The sequence below is a fragment of the Centropristis striata genome, chromosome 16 (genome assembly GCF_030273125.1).
Source record: "Centropristis striata isolate RG_2023a ecotype Rhode Island chromosome 16, C.striata_1.0, whole genome shotgun sequence".
NCBI lineage: Eukaryota > Metazoa > Chordata > Actinopteri > Perciformes > Serranidae > Centropristis > Centropristis striata.
This window is the reverse complement of record NC_081532.1, coordinates 3,836,509-3,858,369: the sequence shown is the minus strand read 5'-3', so window position 1 is coordinate 3,858,369 and position 21,861 is coordinate 3,836,509. Positions and strand designations below refer to the sequence as shown.

Sequence of the window (21,861 nt, the reverse complement as noted above, 5' to 3'; positions counted from 1 at the left end):
TTTCTGCAGCTGTGTACTTGTTATCCTCCAGAGGAAGGTTTTAGTTTGATGAAGTAGTGATATATAGTGGATTTCTTTACTTTAAAACCCCATAGAGTATGTGAAGTCATGTTGAAATACCTGAACCTGGACCAGATACAACATTACAGTAAAACGCTCCTTTAAATATATGTGCTGTGTCAGGAATGGATGTAGTTATCTGTATATTTTGGCTAATTTCTACATTTCACAGTCCTCCACTTGGGCTTTAAGTCCAAAGAAGTGACCATGAGGCACCTTATAACATTTTTCAGCATTTAGATTGTAGTTGGGGCCATTTGAGTGGAAGAAAATGGTATTTTATGCCCTTTTAACACTTTTTTCAGACTTAAAATAATCACAATCATAAATGAGATCATTAACAACTGTTAAAATAGCTCAATTACCTCAATTTCTCGGGCATGGACACCAAATCTCTGTTGATAAATCTTTTGTTTTTGGCTAAAAAATGTATCTTGCTGTGGTGGTCAACTCCCCAGATCACTATAGTCGACATGTGGAGATCACAGATTTTGTGTTAAATGTTTTTTGTGATTTTTATGTATTTTTTTAATGTATTTTTTTAAACGTTTTTTATGTGTTTTTTGTATTTTTTGTGGGTTTTTTATGCATGTTTTTGTTTGTTAGATATCACAGATTTTGTGTTAAATGTTTTTTTGTGATTTTTATGTATTTATTTATTTATTACATTTTTTATGTGTTTTTTTATTTTTTTGTGGGTTTTTATGTGTTTTTTTATGTGGGGGTTTTTTTTTTTGTATTTTTTGTATTTATGTGGGGGTTTTTTGTATTTTTTTGTGGGGTTTTTTAATGCATGTTTTTGTGTGTTTGATATCACATATGTGTTAAATGTTTTTGTGATTTTTATGTATTTATTTTTTTATTACATTTTTTATGTGTTTTTATGTGGGATTTTAAAAAAATTATTTGTTTTTTCTATAAAAAAAAAGTTTTTTGTGTGTTTTGTGTGTGTTTTTGGCTTGTTTTTCATGTTTTATGTGTTTTTTTGTGTTTTTTTGTGTTCAAAATGTTGATCCAGTAAGTCAAAAATGAAAAAAAAAATAATGATCAGGTTGTACAGGTGAGGTTGTGCTGAAAAAAAAGATACCAATATGGCATGGTAAACATTTTTTATGTGATAAATACAAGCAGAATGAATAAAGAGTTAAAAAGAACAACAAAATAGCCCCAAACTCTAAAGGGTTAAGGTCAATAAATGGAAGTAGGAAGGCAGGAAGGGCTCTGGACAACAGATGGTCAATGGGGTCTTTGTCCCTGTATTACCTATAGATGAGTGACCTCTTCTGGCCAAACACAGAACAGCAGGGACCGATGCATTATTTATGAGAGTCAACTGGTTCTAAATGGTCCCATCTGTGAGTCTTGCCTTTGCACATGTTGCTAACTGCATTAAAGCCTCAGTAACTCATATGGAAGCCATGACTGCTGCTGGATCACAATGCGGCCCATTCATGATCCATAACTCAGCGTTGTTATTCACAGCGGGGGGCGCAGAGGAAAGAATCCCAGAAAGAGTTTCAGACGGACAAATAGCTCTATTGTCCTCCCAGAAATCAGTGTGGAAAAGAGCAATGAGACATCTTCCTCTGGTGACTTCTACCTCCTCCTCTTCCTCCTCTTCCTCCTACGCAACAGAAGAAACGCATTTAATATTTTCCCCTTGCTGATATCAGTGGGAGAGGTCACATTAACTCTACGGAGTCTATTTCTGAATCCTTTTCATCCTGCCTGTATACGCCACTTAAAACATGTTTCAATGCCATGTTGGTATATATTTTTTCACCTATATGACCTGATAATAATAGTTTTTTTTATTCTGACTTACTGGATCAACATTTGGAACCAAAAAGAAACAAAGAAAAACCAACATAAATGTGATCTTGTGATTGTGTGTGATCCTGTCATCACCTCTGGCTGTTATTCTAGTGGGACTCTATTTTATTTGTGTCATGTTTCACATTGTGGTCATTTTTGTGTTTTTTTTTTGTCATTTTGTGTCTTTTTTAGTTATTTTGTGTCTTTTTTAGTTACTTTGTGTCTTTTTTTGTTGTGTCTTTTTTGGCCATTGTGTCTTTTTAAGTCTTTTTTGGTCATTTTGTGTCTTTTTTTGTTATTTTGTGTCTTTTTTTTGGTCATTTTGTGTCTTTTTAAGTCTTTTTTTGGTCAATCTTTGTCTTTTTGAGTTATTTTGTGTCTTTTTTTAGTAATTTAGTGTCTTTTTTTGTTATTTTGTGTCTTTTTTGTAATTTTGTGTCTTTTAAAATCTTTTTTGTCATTTTGTCTTTTTTTGGTAATTTTGTGTCTTTTTTAGTCATTCTGTATGTTTTTTAGTCCTTTAGTCCAACATAAAATGCGATTTTGAATCTTTTTTTTAACTTTCAAATCACTATCATGCTCAATAAAGAATTTTGAAACGCTGCAAATGTGATCAAAGGTGTCAAATCTAACATATAAGAGGGTTCCATCCAGTTCTATCATTTTATACTAAATCTATTTGAGCTTGTCTCCAGTTTTACTTGGTATATCATCATCAAACTGAAACTGGCCTCATGGAGTTTACAGCCAGAACTTTAGAGGTAAATTTACAGTAGGGCTCCACGCTGCTTTGTTTTCTAGTCTGATGGAGTCAACAAGTCTGGATTATTTGGAGCTTTTGGAGACTCCACAGGGTTAAAGAGAAGAAGTAGTCATGGATCCAAAAAAAGAAATGCTTTAATAAAAGGAAATAAATACAGTGCTTTGGATGGCAGTTAGAATCCATTACAGGCATGGGTTATTGCACAGCTCTAAAGACAGACAAAAACACTTTTTTCCGGACATCCATTGAAAGTTAGAGCAACAGTGGAACCTGACACAAATGTAACATATTTCATTCAAAGCTTATTTCCAATTATTTTTGATTACATATGGCTGCAGGCCCTTTCTTATTTACCTCTGAAGACTGACAACACAATCTGTGACGGTGCTGCATTGTGTTTTGTTGTTGTTGTTGACTTAACAATGGCTTCGAACTGCAGTGTTGAACTGACAAAACATGTAACAGTAGACGTTTCCCTGATGCTTGTGGTGCCTTAAAACAAGAAAAAAAAAACATACTGTCATCATTCAAAACGCTGTGCATTAAATGCTCACGGACAAAGTTTACTTCGATGCTCTCCAGTTAGAGTTGTTCTGTTTTGCAAGCAGAGTGAACACAGTTGAAAATCTGTGCTTGAATCGAGGATCGTTGGAATGGAAAATGTGCAAAGTTCACATATATATTTTTTTTAGAAACACATATCCAAATTACAAACACTAGCAGGAACGTTGTGGTCTGTTCACACTTTTTACAACATCTGAACCCACCGAGTGTGACCTAAAGATACAGAGGCAACAGTGGAATTGTCCTTGTATTTTGCATTAAAGTGTCCAAGTTATAACGCATGCCTACTGTCCATGTCAAAATAGATTTCTGCACTGCTGCGTCACATGCTCAGCAAAAATAAACAACAACAATGGGCTGTTTTCTACATTATTTCTGTGCAATTCGTAGCTGATGAATGGGCAAAAATCCACCAGATCAAATATAGAAATGCTTTTTTTCTTGCCACTCTCCCTTATTCGTCCTTTCTCGCTTGCATTCTACGTCCCGGTCACCTATCTGCTCATCTGACAGGCAGCCTGGTTTCAGTCAGCAGGCCTTTGCATAAATAACAGACATTTTTAAAAACCCAACAAATGGATTCCATTCAGTGGTGGCGCAGTCAACAACAGCCCTTTGATTGTGTGGAACAGTAAAGCAGCAGCTTGCACAACAGCAAATTAAGAACAAGCTCTTTGATAAACGACATTATTATGACAAGTAGGACACAAAGAAAGTTTGACACCGACGTTAAATCAAGTCTGTCACGTGACTCGTTATAAATCAGAGGGTCGTTTCCATTTCTTCATCCGCTGCAAATGTCTCGTTAGGAGTCCATAAACAGTCACGAGTGGTTTCTACTCAATAAAAGAACACAAAGCAGTTTCTTAGATGTGTGTTGGCACTCACTGCAATGTCTTCCAGCATCCATTTACTATTTATATATCACCATGCAAAGTGTTTTCTAACTTCTGCATAATCATTACCGGGAATGATTTTAAAATGATGGATTGGACAGATGTACGATCCATCATCAGACTGCAAAAAATACGGTGTCTAACAACAAGATAAAAACAGTAAATCTGAGGGAAATGATCTTGCTGCATGGACAGATAATTTACCTTGACAAGATTTCTTGAATTAAGATTATTAAATCTAGAAATAAGCATGTTGAACGCTTAAAATAAGAAATTAACTCTTAAAATAAGATAAATTAAAGCTGCAAGCAGTGATGAACTGGCCCGAGCAGAGTGATCTGATGATTATGTGTTTCTTAACAAGATAAAAAAAACTTTAGATTTAGAAGTGTTAGATAATGTATCTTGTTTTAAGAGTTAATTTCTTATTTTAAGCGTACAACATGCTTATTTCTAGATTTAATACAAAACAGAAAAAATTAGTCAGAAAAACAGAAAAAAATTAATCAGAAAAACTGAAAAAAATGTCAGAAAAACAGAAAAAATAGTCAGAAAAACAGTAAAATAATGTCAGAAAAACTGAAATAAAATTAGTCAGAAAACCAGAAAAAATAGTCAGAAAAAAAGAAAAAATAGTCAGAAAAAAAATTGTCAAAAAAACCCCCCAGAAAAAAATTACTTAGAAAAACAGAAAGAATGCACTGCAAATTATTTGTTTCTTACCAAAATATATATATATATTTTTTAAAGTATTAGATAATTTATCTAGTTTTAAGAGTTAATTTCTTATTTTAAGCGTTCAACATGTTTATTTCTAGATTTAACAATCTAAATTTAAGAAATAAAAATAAAGGTAAATCATCTGTCCATGCAGCAAGATCATTTCCCTCAGATTTAGTGTTTTTATCTTGTTTTTAGACACACCTTTTTTTTTTTACAGTGTACAGGAGGAAATTATTTTTTAGAACTGCTCTGACAAACCTAAGGCAAGGGTCATGATAAGCAGCACAAGTCAGTTTTAGAAAATCATAATTTGCTCATTACACATATACATATATATATATTCTTCTTTTTGGATTCAAGTGTCAATTTAGCAGTGACACACTTCTGATGGCTGGAAAATGCACCGTTTTTTAAGACTGAAAAAACCTTCTTTCACACGAATAAAAAGACGAGCGTTGCTCAAAAGAAAGAAAAGTGTGAATTGGTCACAAGAAAAGGCAAAAGAGTTACAATTAACTTTTGCGTGCAATGTATCACAAAATAATAAAGAAGCTATTTTTAACCCTAGGCCAATTACTTTTTTAAACGGAGGTACACCTTAGAATTAATAATGTCAGGCGGCTAGTAAGCGAGACACATAAATGTTATTTGGCCGCAAGTTTGAATCCCATTTCCCCCAAAAGATGAGACCCGGGTTTAAATCCACGAGAGCCTGAAAATGACTAGGAAAAATATTTCTTTTTAAGAAAAAAATACATCTAGTACCACTGATTTCATCTCGATATCAATATAAAGATATAGCACAGAAAATTCTCTTATCAATTCATCTCTAATATAGAAGCAGAAGTTTGGATGACGGTTTTGGGTGAGACCTCTTGTTTTGTAAATGACATCATCAAGAGATTTTTTTTTAAAAACTGGATGTAAGAAAAATATTCAGACATGTCCGGAGCTTTTTTTTTTAAGAGCGTAGCTGTTCATGTCATGATACAATCCTGGTGTGGTTGTAAAAACGTCACATGGGAACTAAAGACTAAAGCCTGAAGGCTGTTCAGTGTTAGTTAGAGACATTTTGTGCCTGGTACATTAACAAAAAATGTTCCTGTTTAGTTGCAGAAAACAAAAAAACGCACAAAGAAATGCTCTTTTAGTTAAGTGTGTATAAAAGTGGCGCTTTGTTCATGTTTTATTTGGTGCATTTCTATTTTTAAAAGATCAAAGAATGTTAAAAAGAGGCAAAGTAATAAAATAAAAAGAACACAGAGGAAGAAAAATAAACTAAAAATATGTCTTTCTTCTCACCGACGACACATTATTAAAGGGATAATGCCCTACATTTGTTGTTCGGAAAAACTAAAAAAACAGAAATATTCTGCACGAGTAGTATTATTTGGCTAATTTTGAAAGGCATCGCTTGTTAGCATTACGTTTTTTTGAGATGAAGAAGCTAAATTTTAAAGATAAAACGACATATTTTGCAAACTATCACTCTCTTCTTCATGTAAGAAAAAAACAACAACAACAAGTTGAAGCCTCAGTGACCGAGGGTCAGGCAAGTGTGTCACAAGGCTCCAGAATGAGTCTGCAGGAGGGAGAATAATGGATCTAAACATGGATGAACAGAAAACGTATGGACACTTTATCAACAGGCTGCAGCCGTTAAAGGTTGAAGTTTTCCTCTCCGTGCCACATAATCTGCATCCAACTCATGAGACTGCGTGTTTATTTGCAGCCTGTGGTCATACTGGCAAAGAGTTCACCTCCTTAGGGGTTCCTAGTCCAACATTGTCACCCTTAGGGTGCGCGATTGTGTACAAACTACACAAAAAGAGACAAAAATGCACATCTTGGAATGAAGTCAGTTTGTCAGCAATGGTTCCCGTGTTGTGTTCAAAGAGCTGGATCACAGGGAGTTAGAGGGATTTTTTCTTTTTTTGTTGTGTGTATTTCAGCAGATTGTGAGCATGAAAAATAAATGATTGAGGTTTATTTTCGTGCCTTGTCAAGATGGTGCAGCACCCGGTCGGGGTGCTGAGACACCATTAGAGTGTTTGTGTTGTAGTGAAGGTGGCGCCTCAGTCTGGATCCGGAGCGTCTTCTTCTTCTGGGTCGGAGGGCGACGTCTTCTGTTTGTATATGAAGGTCAACAGGAAGAGAGCGATGTCATGTGAGCACCAGTAACCAGTGTGTGAGGTCACAGCCGACCAGTAGCGGCTCTCCACCAGACCCTCCCGCAGCTCAAAGTCGATGCGCCGCTCCAGCTCCACTGGAACACACAAACAAACACGTTAGAGCTTACTTATTGTAAGTCGCTTTGGACAAAAGCGTCTGCTAAATGACATGTAATGTAATGTAATGTAATGTAGAGCGTAGAGGGTTGTCAAAAGTATCCATACTCAAAAAAAGTATCGATACTAAAACGTTTTATCTGGATTTTCAAGAAGACTTTAAAGTCTAAAATGATCAAGGGTTACAATGAAATTTGATTGAATTAGATTTTTCAGTTTAAGGTATCATGTGTTTTGTATTTCATTCACAATGTGAATTATTAAGTTAATGTAAGATGGTACAGGAGAGACAAAAATAAGCCTTTAGTGGTTGGCAAAAGTATCCATACTCAAAAAAAGTATCGATACTAAAACGTTTTATCTAGATACGATACTCATTTTCAAAATGTCTTCATTTTTTCCATCTATTCTTGCACAAAGTTGCTTCTGTAATGTTGAATATTATATATTTTTTTTAAAATGTGTCCCGTTTGTATACCAAATCCAGATTTTGGCCTTATGGTTGTTGATTTTTTTATCTGAAGCTTGTTATCATAGTTGCAGTTTCTTTTTGCACGACTGTTTTTTATTATAAATATTTAACCTGTGGTTCTGTTAAAATTAACATGTTGCATTTTTCTTGTTAATAAAAATATTTATGTTAAATTTTGGGGTCTTTGTTTTTATACTGGTGGTATCGAAAATGGTATCGAGTATCGAATCCTTGGCTTTCTTTTTACTTTTTTACCCTTTTATTTTATTTATTTATTTATTTTCTCTAACTCTGTTTTGAATTGAGTTTTTATTACTATTTTATTGTTTTACTGTTTTTAGTACTTTATTGTTTTCATTGTTTGTATTTATACCTATTTGTGTATGATTTTATTCTATTTTAATAACTGTACAGCACTTTGGTCAACTGAGGTTGTTTTTAAATGTGCTCTATAAATAAACTTTGACTTGACTTGAATATGTTCCTGAGTATTGGTATGGAGTTGAACATTTTAGTATGGTGACAACCCTAGTTAGAGCTGATTTGTGATATGAGATGTTTAGGTGTTGTAGAGGTGAACTCACGTGAGGTGTCAGTGATGGGGGAGGTGGGGCGGATCATGCTGGAGAGGCCGTATGCTGACTGGCTCTCCGTCCTCTTCTGCTCCTCCTCCTCGCTGTTGGCTCCTCCCTCCAGGCCCAGAGACACCGAGGGCTGGCTGTTGGAGCGGGAGAACCGGGAGAAGAGGATCCCTCCGATGCCCTTCCCGATGCTCGCAGCACCTACATTTAATGTCGGGGAAAAGAGAAACAGAAAGAGATACACTAGGTTAGATGGGGCTCAGAAAAAGACAAAAAAGAGAATAATAATAATAATACCTTTATTTATATAGTACCCTTAAAAAGTGTTTTTAACCGACTATACCATTTGATTTCAAAATAATTTACTGAGGTTATATCCCCCCAGAACTGAATGTTATTGACAAATATTCAATTGGTGCATTATTGGCAAGGTTATAATAGTTTTGGATTTTTCATTAAATTTTAATTTCGTTGTAATTTTTTTTTTCTTTCTCCAAATTCAGTTAGTTTTAATTCATTTTTTGAGTGAGTTTGCTAGTTTTAATTAGTTGTTATTTTTTGGAAAATGCTTAGTTTTAGTTAAGTTTTTATTAGTTTTAGTTTTTTTGTAATGGGGCATTTGTTGGGTGCCAGATTAAAAAAAGTCACAATAAATGTTTCCTTTATTTCCTTTGTCTGATCCATCTCAGCCCCAATAAGTTTATTAAGTCATAAAACCAAGATTTATGGATGAAAAAAGTTGACAAAGACGAAAACGAAGGACATTTTCACTAAAATTTTAGTTCGTTTTAGTTAGTTTTGTGACCACAAAATACAGTTTCAGTTCTTTATTTTTTTAAACTGTGGTTTTATTTTTATTTCAGTTCACGAAAATGTTTTTTCAATTCTAGTTTTCGTCATTTTGTTAGTTTTCGTTTACTATAATAACCCTGATATGGACCAAGTGAGGTTAAGACGGGAGGATTAAGCATTATGACTTCAGATTTTGAGTGATTTAGTTTCAGGAGATTTTGTGCCACCAATATGACAGCAACTCTGATCAAAGCATTAAGTGTACATGCTGATGCTGCATCTCTCCACATGGTGGCACTGTTGACATAGTAAGTGAGCGTTACACACATTACTGCAAACATTGAATCTCCTGGTAGAGAACAGACTTTACCTATGGAGTCAGGACTCTCCAGAGTGACATTTAATTAGCTCAGCTCCTCCTCTGAGCTTTCTGCTGCTGTCAAAGCTCATTATTTTAATTAAAGCTCAAAATTATACTCCTTTCTTATCCAGGAGGACACTTTTCAATGTTGTAGTAACAGTTTTAAGCAGTTATATACTTGCTTTTAGTAGTGTTTTCTATCTCACCACTCCTTTTTACTTCTTTTTTCTTCACTGTTTACTTTTTTTTACTCCTTTTACCTTTTATTTCCTGTGTATCTGAGTCATGTCTTGTGATTGGTCCTGCTCTGTCTCTTATTGACTTTTCTTTTAAGAATTGTTTTTAGCTTTATGGCATCATTCTGTCTGTAATTAGCTGCTAATAGGGCACTCCTTGAAATACTTGCAAATTCCAAATTTCAACCCTAGAGAATATTGGAGGATATTACATACAGAAGGAATGTGTAAAAAAAAAAGAAACATACAGACCCGGGGGACGGAGGATAATATTTTCAGAAAAAGTTTACAAGATTAAAGTGGCAAATCTAGGAGAAAATGTGCAGATTTATGAGATTTAAAGTGGTGAATCTGCGAGAAAAAAGTAGCTTTTTCCCCACCTTTTTCTCTTAAATCTGCAACTTTTTCCATGCAGATTTGCCACTTTAAATCTCTTAAATCTGCAACTTTTTTTCTTGTAGATTTGCCACTTTAATCTAGTAAATTTGCAACTTTTTTCTCGAAATATTAAGTTACCAAATACAGTTCTTTGCCCGATAAAGGGTTAAAGGAAGCATCATATTGATCACAAGCTAAATACTTTCAGGTGCAGTATTATTTACCATGAGGCAGTTTTGAAATGTTCTGGTCATGAATGCCACAGAGCTAATAAGTTTGGACCAGAATTTGAAAAATAATGGTGGTATCAGGGTTTTATCCCAGGAAACAGGACTCCGGGGAAAACACAAATTGTGTAATTGTTTGTTTGTACAATAAAACATTGTCAAATGTCAGTTCAGGCTGTTCTCAGCAGACAGGTCACAGGGAGGGAAGTTTGCATGTCAAATCCCTCGCAGCTATAGTGAAGTTAAGCTGCATGCAGAGTTTATGTTATGTTCATTCTAGAGCTGCAACAATTATTCGATTAATCCAACAATAATCAATTATTAAATTAATCGTCAACTATTTTGATAATCCAATAATTGGTTTGAGCAGTTTTTTTTAAAGACATTAAGTCCAAATTCTCTGATTTCAGCTTCTTCAATGTGAAAATTTCTGGTTTCTTTGTTCCTTTATGACAATAAACTGAATATTTCTTTGGTTTGTGGACAAAACAAGAGATTTGAGGACGTCATCTTGTGGTTTGGGAAACACTCATTGATATTTTTATACATTTTATTGACCAAACAACTAATCGATTAATCGTTTAAATAATTGACAGATTAATCGATAACGAAAATAATCGTTAGTTGCAGTCCTAGTTCATTCTAATGTTGTTTAATATAAATGGCAATCCTAATACCTTAAGTACAGTAATAATCATAAATACCACCACAAAAGAGCAAAAAAAAAAAGCCAGCCAAGTTGTGAACCTTTAGGTTTATGCATATTTCTCATTGTTGCATTTATTGTTGCTTTAAATATTAACAATGTGTTTTAACTGTAGCTGAAGCTGCACCTTAAAAACAAGTCAGCTATGATTCTCAGGATAGTAAGCTGAAATTATTCTCCAGGATTTTTCCAGGACATTTCCAGCCGCTACAGAGACAAGTTATCATGTAATACACTAATACATTCCCCTGTAGCGCTCATCCTTTGGAAGTGTTATTTTGTACAGTTGTAACTTGCATTAATTATTTCTAGTCCGTCTTCCTGACATTGTCACTCACTCCTGTAATAAGAGAACACAAACATTTGAAACTTTCTATTACTGCCCATTTTTTGTTGTTTAACCAACCTGTCGAGCCTTTTGAATTGCATTTCATTTGTTTAAAAGTTAAAAAATCACACACCGGCCACCCTATATCCATACCTGTGTAAATAATTTTGTTCTATTTTTTATTTTTATTTAATGTCTGCCTTAATATGCAATACTTTTTATGTATTAACATGTACATGTATATGTCGTTATCCAGCATAATGACAATAAAGACTCTCTTGACTCTTGAATAAAGTCAAATTGACTGATTGATAGCTGTAATGTGAAATCACATTCATTTATGCTTTAAACAACAGTGGAAATAAAAAAATGCTCACAAGGCAGTAGGGGATGATAAATAATTTTCCAGGATAACTTAATAATTTCCAGGACATTTGACCTTTTTTTTTCATTTTCCATATGTTTTCCATGACTGGAAAATTGGCCAATCATTTCCCAGATTTTCCAGGTTGCGTGGGAACACTGTTTATTGTTGCTTTAAATATTAACAATGTGCTTTAACTGTAGCTGAAGTTGCACCTGAAAAACAGGTCAATTTGCTGTGATTCTCAGGATGATAAGCTTCTGCTCCCAGGGCAGAAAATGTTAAATTTCAGGTAAAAACATGAACGTACCCAGGATGCTGGCCTTGCCCAGGTTGGTGATGGACTCTCCGTAGTGTCTGCGGGGGAGGACGGGGGAGGTGCTGGGGCTGGGGATGCTCTCCGTGTCAGACGTCGGGTCTTTGACCGGGGTCAGGAAGGTGGGCCGGATCTCATCGTAGGGGGTGGGGTTCACGCTACACCTGGTAGAGAAAACAAACCCAAACATTCAGAACAGACTTGTCTGGAAACAGGTTGTATGTGTACAGAGACTCAAATTCTTACCAGTGTATTTGAACAGGTGCAATATTGCTGTAATGTTTGAGGAGGAGGGGCTCCAGTCTGTAGGCCTGAACAGACAAAATACCTTCAGTTAGCTTACAGTTGCACAACAAGTTTCAAGTTGCCAAATGCGTACAATGTACGTTTTTAATTTACAAAAGGTGTGGTATTAGCAGAGTACAGTGGAAAATGGCAAATGCAGTAAAAACTGCAAATTCCTACTTAGAAATCACATCATAAATATGTGTGTGGGCAAATAAAAAATAAAATGATGGAATGGACTAAATGATGAAATAAAGATGTGTAATTCTATGTTAGTTTTCAAGAAGACTAAGAAGAAGAAGTAAAATGATCAAGGGTTACAATGAAATTTGATTGAATTTGATTTTTCAGTTTAAGGTATAATGTGTTTTGTATTTCATTCACAATGTGAATTATTCAGTTAATGTAAGATGGTACAGCAGAGGCAAAAATAAGCCTTTAGTGGGGCTTCAGCCTATTCGTTTTTCGGTTGTTGTCTGATGGATTCTTTTGTAAAAACATGATTTTATTAAATTTTTTTGTAACCGAAATAAAGCATTCATTCATAAGCCTGAGTGAGATTATTAGATTATTAGGCTGGGGCAACCAGACAAGACTGACCACGGGGTCTGTGGGGTGGAAAACGTTGAAGAGCCGGCTGCAGATGGAGGTGGGCAGGATGTGGTCCTGGTGGCAGCTGGTTCCAGGGCGGATCCCTCTCAGAGCCAAGAACACGGCCAGAGGAGAACCCATGCAGAAGAAGTTCTCCACCTGACAAACAGAAAGGTGCAAAGATGATATAGATACTCTGAACGGAGTCTTTGATACTGACATATATGGCATTTGTTCGATACTTTAAACAGTAAGAATTTCATAATCATAATAATAGACACATGAAAATAAAATATACTCAATGGTACCTCTCCTGCCTGCTTATATTACCTCCATCTATTGTAGTAATACACTGATTATGGATAATTACCACATACAACCACACTTTAAGAAATCTGAACCATCCCTTTAAGACATGGCAAAAATTATTAGACCACTTTTTTTCTTCAATTTCTTGTTCATTTGTAATATCTGGTACAACTAAAGGTACATTTGTTTGGACAAATATAATGATAACAACAAAAATAGCTGATAAGAGTTTCAGCTCTGTTGCTTCAGCAGAATTTGTCTGGTCTTTCTTTCGGCTTAGATGCAAGTAAAAAAAAAAGATTTATTCTTCATTTTGTGCACTGCCTAGGAAGTAATTAATACACCAGACAAATTCTGCTGAAGCGACAGAGGTTCTTTTAGCCAGGCTGAAATGTGTTTCTATGCGGATACCTGGGATGCATGCAATGAAAGTACCTATGGTTTTCTTGATAATAACCAACATCATAATCAAGAAAACCATGTTAAATGTCTAGATATCAACTCTTAAATTGAACTCTTATGAGCTATTTTTATTGTTATCATTATAATCGTCCAAACAAATGTACCTTTAATTGTACCAGGCAATAAAATGAACAAGAGACTGAAGAAAACAAGGGTGGTCTAATAACATTTTCCATGACTGTATGTGTCTGTTTCTTGAGCTTCTGCGACAACTAAATCTCCCCACTGCAGGATATATAAAGTCATATCTTATCTTATATCATTTATCTATTTAGAGCAATGTCATATTTGAATGGTACACTTATGTTCAAGTAATTGAGTATGTTACCTTGAATTTGAGGGCTGGCCGTGCTGGAGGTTTGGAGGCCTCCAGTGTTAGAAGCTGATTTTCCAGCTCATGTAACCTGTTAGAAGGAGAATTTGACACACTGTTAACACACTAAAAAAAGAAAGCAAGGCCTGAAAAACCAGTCCCACTACATTCCTTTCTGAATATCCACGTATGCATTGTTATAGAACCAAGCTATCCAGACATACAGCTGCATCTCAATACATTAGAATATTATAGAAAAGTCCATTTCCAGTAGTTCAAGTCAAACAGCCCCAACCAAGTATTGAGTCATATAGATAGACATACTTGACTATAGACATTTTACAGTCTTTTGCAATATTGAAATTTTTTTGAGACACAGAATTTAAGGTCTTCATTAAATGTAAGCCATAATCATTATAGTTAGAAGAAGTTAAATAAATTAAGACATGAAATGTTTTATTCTGTATGTAATGGATCTTGTATAATGTGTTATTTACACTTTTTTGTCATTAAACTTTTTATTTGAAGAAAAAATGTTGCTCTTCATTTTGTTAACATATCAAGTTTTTTCATCAAAACATTAAAAGAAAGAAAATTGTTTAAAAAATAAAAATAAAGAAAGAGAGAGAAGAAATCACATCCTTGCAAAATCATTTTCACTCTCTATTATAATACTCCTATAATGAGATACTTATACCTACATTAATAGGCAACCTGAATATCCGGAAAAAAATGATAATGATAATTAGAAAATCACAATAAAAGCCGTAATAATAGTGAGTTTATCTGCCCCATCTGTACCTTATTATGAGGTGATAACAACACCGATGACAACAGCAACATCAAACTTAAATAATAATACTAGTAAATGATTATTTCCACTTTTTGAATTGAATTACAGACATAAATAAACTTTTCTCTGATGTTCTAATTCATTGAGATGCATCTGTATATACTGATAGTCTCATCAGCTATAGAACAATATGAGCAGCGCTCAGATCAACAGCCTTTCCCCCAGTGGTTCCTTATTCCACTGAGGTAACGGCGTGCACACTCAATGACATTGCACACACAGGGTAATGGGTGGTGCAGAGGACATATATTAAAAGACATTTGATCACGAGGCGTCAAAATATCTGCAGCCTCACAAGAACAAACAGGAACAGAACTTGCTACCTGAAAATAGAGCTGCGGTGAGCTCACTGTATTATAAATAAACGCTCGGTTTGATACTGAATTTTGATGAGAGAGTGGTTTGAAAGGTATCAACAGCTAGGGCTGGGCGATATATACATATAAAAGATATATCGATATATTTTTAAGTGTGATATGGAATTAGACCATATCACATATATCAATATAGTTCAATTTATCTTACTAGGGTTTATCATATACATATTCATAGACTATTTTTATTTAAGATATTTTATTTATTTATTTTTATGTGCACTTTACGGAGATTTGATTTTTTTTTAAAAGGTATTCCTAATGTTTCATTCTGTGTGTAATGGATCTATATAATGTGTTATTTCCACTTTTTCTGTTATTAAACTTTATACTTGAAGAAAAAAACAAACAGCTCATACATGTTGCTCTATATTTTGTAAACATATCATCAAGAAAATTGTTTAAAAAAGAAAAGAAAAGAAAGAGAGAGGAGAAATCACATCCTTGCAAAAGCATTTACACTCTCCATTATAATACTCCTATAAAGACATACTTATACCTACATTAATAGGCAACTTGAATATCCGGAAAAAAAGAGATAATGATAATTAGAAAATCACAATAACAGCCGTAATAATAGTGAGTTTATCTGCCCCAATAGAGAAAATAGAGCTGTGGTGAGCTCACTGTATTATAAATAAATGCTAGGTTTGATACTGTATTCCCGGTTTTTTACAGTATTCCCAACCGCTGTTCCGTGGTACACAGGTGTGGCGTGAGAAATCATTAGGTGTGCTGTGAAAGTAATTATCCAATTTTCACCTGATTGGTTCTCTAAGTGAGCAGCATGTAGTGACAGGCAGAACAATTAAATGCTCTTCCAACAGAGAGCAGTGTATCAGTGCGACATGTCCCACAGCTGAAACAGTGTTGCCAACTTAGCGACTTTTCAGACCCCTCTTTTTCAAAAAAAGCGACTAGCAACAAATCTAGTGAATTTTTCTGGCGAGACTTTTGGAGACTCTTCTTATCGAGCCGTGGGTGCTGCCTTGGGCCCCTAACCCGTCCCAAAGCACTCACAAGCCGCACAGTCCTCCCGCAGCGGTCTCTCCCAGCTGCAGTCAGAGAAGAGATGTTAACCCCTCAGCGTCCAGTCTGCTAATTAATCGCCCATGCACGAAGTCGCCACTGGCTGGCTTACAGTCAGAGTGTCTGTTTTGGGTCACTTGTGCCCGTCCCAAGGCCAGATAAAGGAGGAGGATTGGAATTCACCTATGGCTAAGCCACACCCCCAAACGCGATGAGCCAATCACAGTGCGCATAGCTAATTCAATACACTCGGACATTCTCTGCTTCCACATCCATTGAAATGCATTGGAGTTAGTCTGTTTTCAGTCGTTTTTATGTATTTTTCTTGAGATTTTAAGTTTGAAATGGTCAAACGGTGTGCATGGGGTACATGCAACTCTGACACAAGGTATAGCCCAATAATATGGGAGCAGTAACCCGGTTCCCTATGGCAGTGATTCCCAACCGCTGTTCCGCGGCACACAAGCGGCAGTTAGCTACAGTTAGCTCTGTAGCAGTACAGTGTGTATGTGCTGCTGCTGCAGGAGGCGTTCACTCAGCGATCTCTAACCTGTTAATGAAGGCCCTTTTGGTGACTTCGAGATGATATTTCATCTTTCCGTCTCCAAAAATGATTAATTGCCTCCTGTGAAATTTCTCCAACTGTCACAGCTGCCATAGCGCCCGTCACCGATTGTTGACAGTTTGTCCGAGTGAGTGGAGGGGGCGGGGCTTAGCCATAGGTGAATTGTGACAGATGACAGTGCATTTGCAGTTCTAAACATATTTAGGGTATTTTTCCTCTCTTTTAGACATTTTTGTTTGGTGGTATGTCGTGTGACCTAACATAAAATATGTGCCGTGGCTCAAAAAAGGTTGGGAAACACTGAAATAAACGGTTTCCACAAAACTATTTGTGACATGTCATATTTGGCTTTGACTGAACATTTGCTCTCATTTTGCGATAAAATTATCAGGATATACAGTACAGGCCAAAAGTTTGGACACACCTTCTCATTCAATGCGTTTTCTTTATTTTCATGACTATTTACATTGTAGATTCTCACTGAAGGCATCAAAACTATGAATGAACACATGTGGAATTATGTACTTAACAAAAAAGTGTGAAATAACTGAAAACATGTCTTGTATTTTAGATTCCTCAAAGTAACCACCCTTTGCTTACTAGAATATAAGACATGTTTTCAGTTATTTCACACTTTTTTGTTAAGTGCATAATTCCACATGTGTTCATTAATAGTTTTGATGAATCTACAATGTAAATAGTCATGAAAATAAAGGAAACGCATTGAATGAGGTGTGTCCAAACTTTTGGCCTGTACTGTATATATATGTAAATGTAAATTCAGCCTAAATATACGATATGATATAATTGATATATTGTGATATGACTTTTGTGCATGTCGCCCAGCCCTATCAACAGCTTGCATTGTTTGTTCATACTAAGAGGTGAAGGTAAACTAGGAATATGTCAGAACTAAATCCAATGCAAACATCCAACTAGTTTATCGAGTATTCTGCTGCTAAACAAACACAAACCTGCTACTTTAAAACACTTTTATCCCCGAGGCCAAACTAGGAGTCACTGTAGATTTACATTAACAAGCTCTACCTGTTCCTGGTGAGCCGTAGCTGCTCTAAAACGTGTTTCTCCTCGTAGGACATCCAGCGCAGGTCCAGCTCCTCCTCCACCGCGTGGTGCTCCTGCTGACAGAAGCGAACGGGGTCCCACCCCGTCATGATGTCATAGGTGATGACACACCCGAGGGAGTGAGACACGATGGACACTTTGCCTCCTCGTTCCTCAAACTCTGGGTTCCGGGAGCAGAAGAGTGTGTAGAGTCTGTTGAGCTCCAGCGTCAGGCCCTTGGTGATCTGGAGGGAGTTGAGAGGTTTTTAGTAGAAGTAGTTGGTCACAAGAAGGGCCGCACAATTAACTGAACTTTAATCGTGATCACGATTTTGGCCGCCACGATTAAATTAACCTGATCGTCGGCGATATTTCCTTTTTAACACTCTGGAGTCCACCAAAAGCGCCGGAGCACGACTTCTTCGTGACGTCACATTGTAATAACGAAGCAGCATGGAGCCCTGCTGCTGTCAGCTGAACTCTAAAGTTTTGGCTTTTCTACAAGTTTCCATGTCCAGTTTAATGCATCAACCCTTTTTTAGCAAAGGTTAAAAAAACACCTCGAAGTGTATTAACATGATTTTTCTAATTTAGCTTTGTGCATTTAGCATTTGTAATGCAATCTTTTGAGTTGACTGTTTTTTTTTTTTATTATAATTTCTTTGTGTTTCTGTGTTTTTTGTAATTTTTGTGTGTTTTTTGTATTTTTATTATGTTTTGAGTGTGTTTATATGTGTTTTTTGTAATTTTGTGTGTGTTTTTGGTTGGTTTTTCATGTTTTATGTGTGATTTTTTAAATTTCTGTGTGTTTTTTGTATTTTTATTATGTTTTTGGTGTGTTTTCAGTGTGTTTGTATGTGTTTTTTGTAATTTTGTGTGCGTTTTTTGGAATTTTTTTGTCTTTTTGTGTGTTCAAAATGTTGATGATGAATAATCGTGATTACAATATTGATCAAAATAATAGTGATTATCATTTTGGCCATAATCGTGCAGCCCGAGTCACAAGTCAAACATCTGGTTTCTGGAACTGACTCTCACCTCGTCCCGGTAAAGGGGGCTGTTGTAGTACATGATGTCCATGGCGCTGCTGTTGAGCAGATCTCTCAGTCCTCTCACTTTATCTGGTGTTATTGAGTCGACTGTGTCTACAGAAACAAAGCACAGATATCACAGTATTAACCCATTTAGGCCTAAAACAGCTGTAAAAAAATGCCTGTAAAACCTGTGGGCGATTAAAATAACCCCCTAAAACCTGAAGTTTTTATGGAAATTCAACAGAAGTGTTAATGCTTCCTACTAAATAATAGATTTTTCAGCCTCTGTAGCAGATAGAAATGAAATTCTGAAAGTATTTGAGAGCTTATAGCTGTTATATCTGAGCTCCCTCTGCTATAGTCGTCTTCCACAATGATTTCAAAGTTCTGGAAAAGTTCCATGTTGCATTGTGACACTCCCACATGTATTCTGATGCATTTCATTGGCCAAGAGACCGAAAATAGGTGGAAAAAACTACAAATACTACAAAACGACGTATCCGCTTTCCAGCCTTTAATGATAGAATAACACAATAACGCTCCAACAGGTTTTAATGGTAGAAATGCGTTAATGCTTTCCCGCCTTAAATGGGTTAAACAGAGATTCAATGCCAATCGATGAATTTATACACTTAGTGGTTAATTTATTAGCCATACCTATAAAATCTAATGTACTCCAATATAACAGCTCGGCCATAAATTCTTCTTCTCCACAGATAATATTCAGCTTTGATTGACACTGTCACACACTACAGGATCTTTCACAAGGATGAATCCATGATGTCTGGTCTCTAAACCACATTTTGTCATGAAAACATGTGAACAATGATTACACATCGGCGGAACTTTCCTTGTATCTTCCTATTTTGTCCCCTTTTGTTTTTTTCTAGCTGCAACAACTTTGCATTTGCAACATGGACTGATGTCAAGTTCCCATTTTTACAAGCCCACCTCCCCAGGATTCCCCTCAACCCGTGACTCTGGCCGTATTTCCCCGACAGGTCCACATATTTTGCCTGCTGGGTATCTTGAATGTGTCTACGAAGCAACAGCAAACCTCTCCGTGTCTTACACGTTGTGCTTGAGCGCCAAGCAAACGCTGATTTGTCTCTGATCTGGGGTTTTTGTTGGGAGGCTCCAAAAACTGTTGATTAGTGGAAAATCAGGGCTAAAGTCGTGTAGAGCGAATAGCATATGGCGATATGGACCAAAAGTCGTATCCCGATATATTTAGGCTGAATATCGATATATGATATATATTCCGATATTATTATCACAAAGTGAGAGCAAATGTTTAGTCAAAGTCAAATATGACATGTCACGGGTAGCATTATTGAAACCGTTTAAGTGAACATAAATACTGTGTAACAACAGGAGTACCTTTTTTTTCCCCAAAGTTTAAATCAAAAAAATATCTTAAATAAAATCTGCAGCTTGCCTGGAGGATCACAGTGCAAATTTGAACTATATCGACATATGTGATATGGTCTAATTCCATATCACATTTAAAAATATATCGATATATCTTTTATATCGATATATCGCCCAGCCCTATTCAGCAGTACCTTTTTTTAAATGTATTTTTTTACATTTTTTATTTTTTATTTTGTATTTTGTGAGAGCATTATAATACAGTGCTTACTTTCAGACAATATACAATAGTATTTCTGCCACTCACAATCAAGGTTTTTTTTTGTTTACAAAACAAGAAACAAGATACAGAAAGTTAAGTGTATTCTCTCTTTTTTTTTTAACAAAGAAACCGAACAACAGCAACAACTACACACACTACAGGCATGCACAGTTTTAAAAAAACACACACTAACCTCCATCCAGTGCAAGTTTGGAGCGCCACTCGACCGGCAGGAACTCCACATGCTCGTCATTGTGCTCTGAAAAGTGCTTCTCCTCCATCTTCCTCACACCCTCCCTCAGCCTGAACACACACATCACAACAAAGAGCACACAGCGTATGAGGACAACACAGCACACCATTACTTTAGAGTGCATTTGGGTAAATATAAATCGGAGGGTTTGCAAAATCATTCACATACAAAATGCAGGAGAAGTGCTAACAATGTGCTCATCACATTGTCTGGGCAGGCAGAGTATTATAATGACTAGTTGTGAGTGGGTGAGGAACATCATCCCTGCTACAGACTCACTGAGGAGTCTGTGTTTGCACTTGCTCTCTCTCAGACTTTAATGACAGTCTGAGGAGAAGAATGACGGTGGTTTCGCTGCTCCCTGATGCAGCACACGCAAACACACACAATGGCTGCGATGCTACTAGTCCTATATGGGGGCAGCATTAGCTCACAGGAAACTAAATACACAAAGAGAGAGGCTGAGGTAGGGTGTTTACATGGGCAAATGGAGGCTGAGAGAGGCTTTTAGGAGGCTGCTCTGTGAATGGAGCACCTAATGCAGGTTTTGACAGGACTATCTGCAGGCTAGTGTGTCTGCAGAGCAAATGAATGCTCAGAGTGCTGCAATAGAGAGCATTCTGTGCTGCACCCATAAAGTTTCCCTGAGCTCTCAGGTTGGTTTTAACTGGGCAGTGTGCTTTGACTACTAGGTTAATATACAAAAATACACTTAAACCACACCGTTTCCTCTTTCACTGCTGCAGCTGCTCACACACAAAGGTGTGTCTAAAAACAGATAAAAACAGTAAATCTGAGGGAAATGATCTTGCTGCATGGACAGATAATTTACCTTGACAAGATTTATTTAATTAAGATTATTAAATCTAGAAATAAGCATGTTGAACGCTTAAAATAAGAAATGAACTCTTAAAACAAGATAAATTAAAGCGATGAACTGGCCCGAGCAGAGTGACCTGATGATTATTTGTTTCTTACCAAGATAAAAAAAAACTTTATCTTACTTACTTTTTTTTACTTTTACTTTTATCTTTACTTTGTCTTTTTTTGGTGTGTTTTTTGTCTTTTTGTGTCTTTTTTGGTGGTTTTTTTTTGTCTTTTTTATATCTTTTTTTGCGATTTTATGTCATTTTTTCCTTTTTTGGTCATTTTATGTCTTTTTTGTGTCTTTTTTGGTCATTTTGTGTCTTTTTACATCTTCTTTTGGTCACAAAATGACCAAAAA

At 35.9% G+C, this 21,861-nt stretch overlaps 1 protein-coding gene across 1 annotated transcript in view; it reads right to left on the bottom strand.

Moving 5' to 3' along the window:
• Positions 1 to 5,181: 5,181 nt before the first annotated feature.
• Positions 5,182 to 21,861, bottom strand: part of ddhd1a (DDHD domain containing 1a) — a 40,598-nt gene continuing 23,918 nt past the window's right edge. The window contains exons 6-14 of the mRNA XM_059352676.1: positions 20,577 to 20,686; positions 18,755 to 18,861; positions 17,699 to 17,961; positions 13,846 to 13,921; positions 12,756 to 12,905; positions 12,117 to 12,181; positions 11,865 to 12,034; positions 8,166 to 8,363; positions 5,182 to 7,087 (exon numbers count right to left, since the gene is read on the bottom strand). Coding sequence (XP_059208659.1) covers positions 6,897 to 7,087; positions 8,166 to 8,363; positions 11,865 to 12,034; positions 12,117 to 12,181; positions 12,756 to 12,905; positions 13,846 to 13,921; positions 17,699 to 17,961; positions 18,755 to 18,861; positions 20,577 to 20,686 — 1,330 coding nt within the window. The 3' untranslated portion in view covers positions 5,182 to 6,896. The remainder of the gene's footprint in view (positions 7,088 to 8,165; positions 8,364 to 11,864; positions 12,035 to 12,116; positions 12,182 to 12,755; positions 12,906 to 13,845; positions 13,922 to 17,698; positions 17,962 to 18,754; positions 18,862 to 20,576; positions 20,687 to 21,861) is intronic.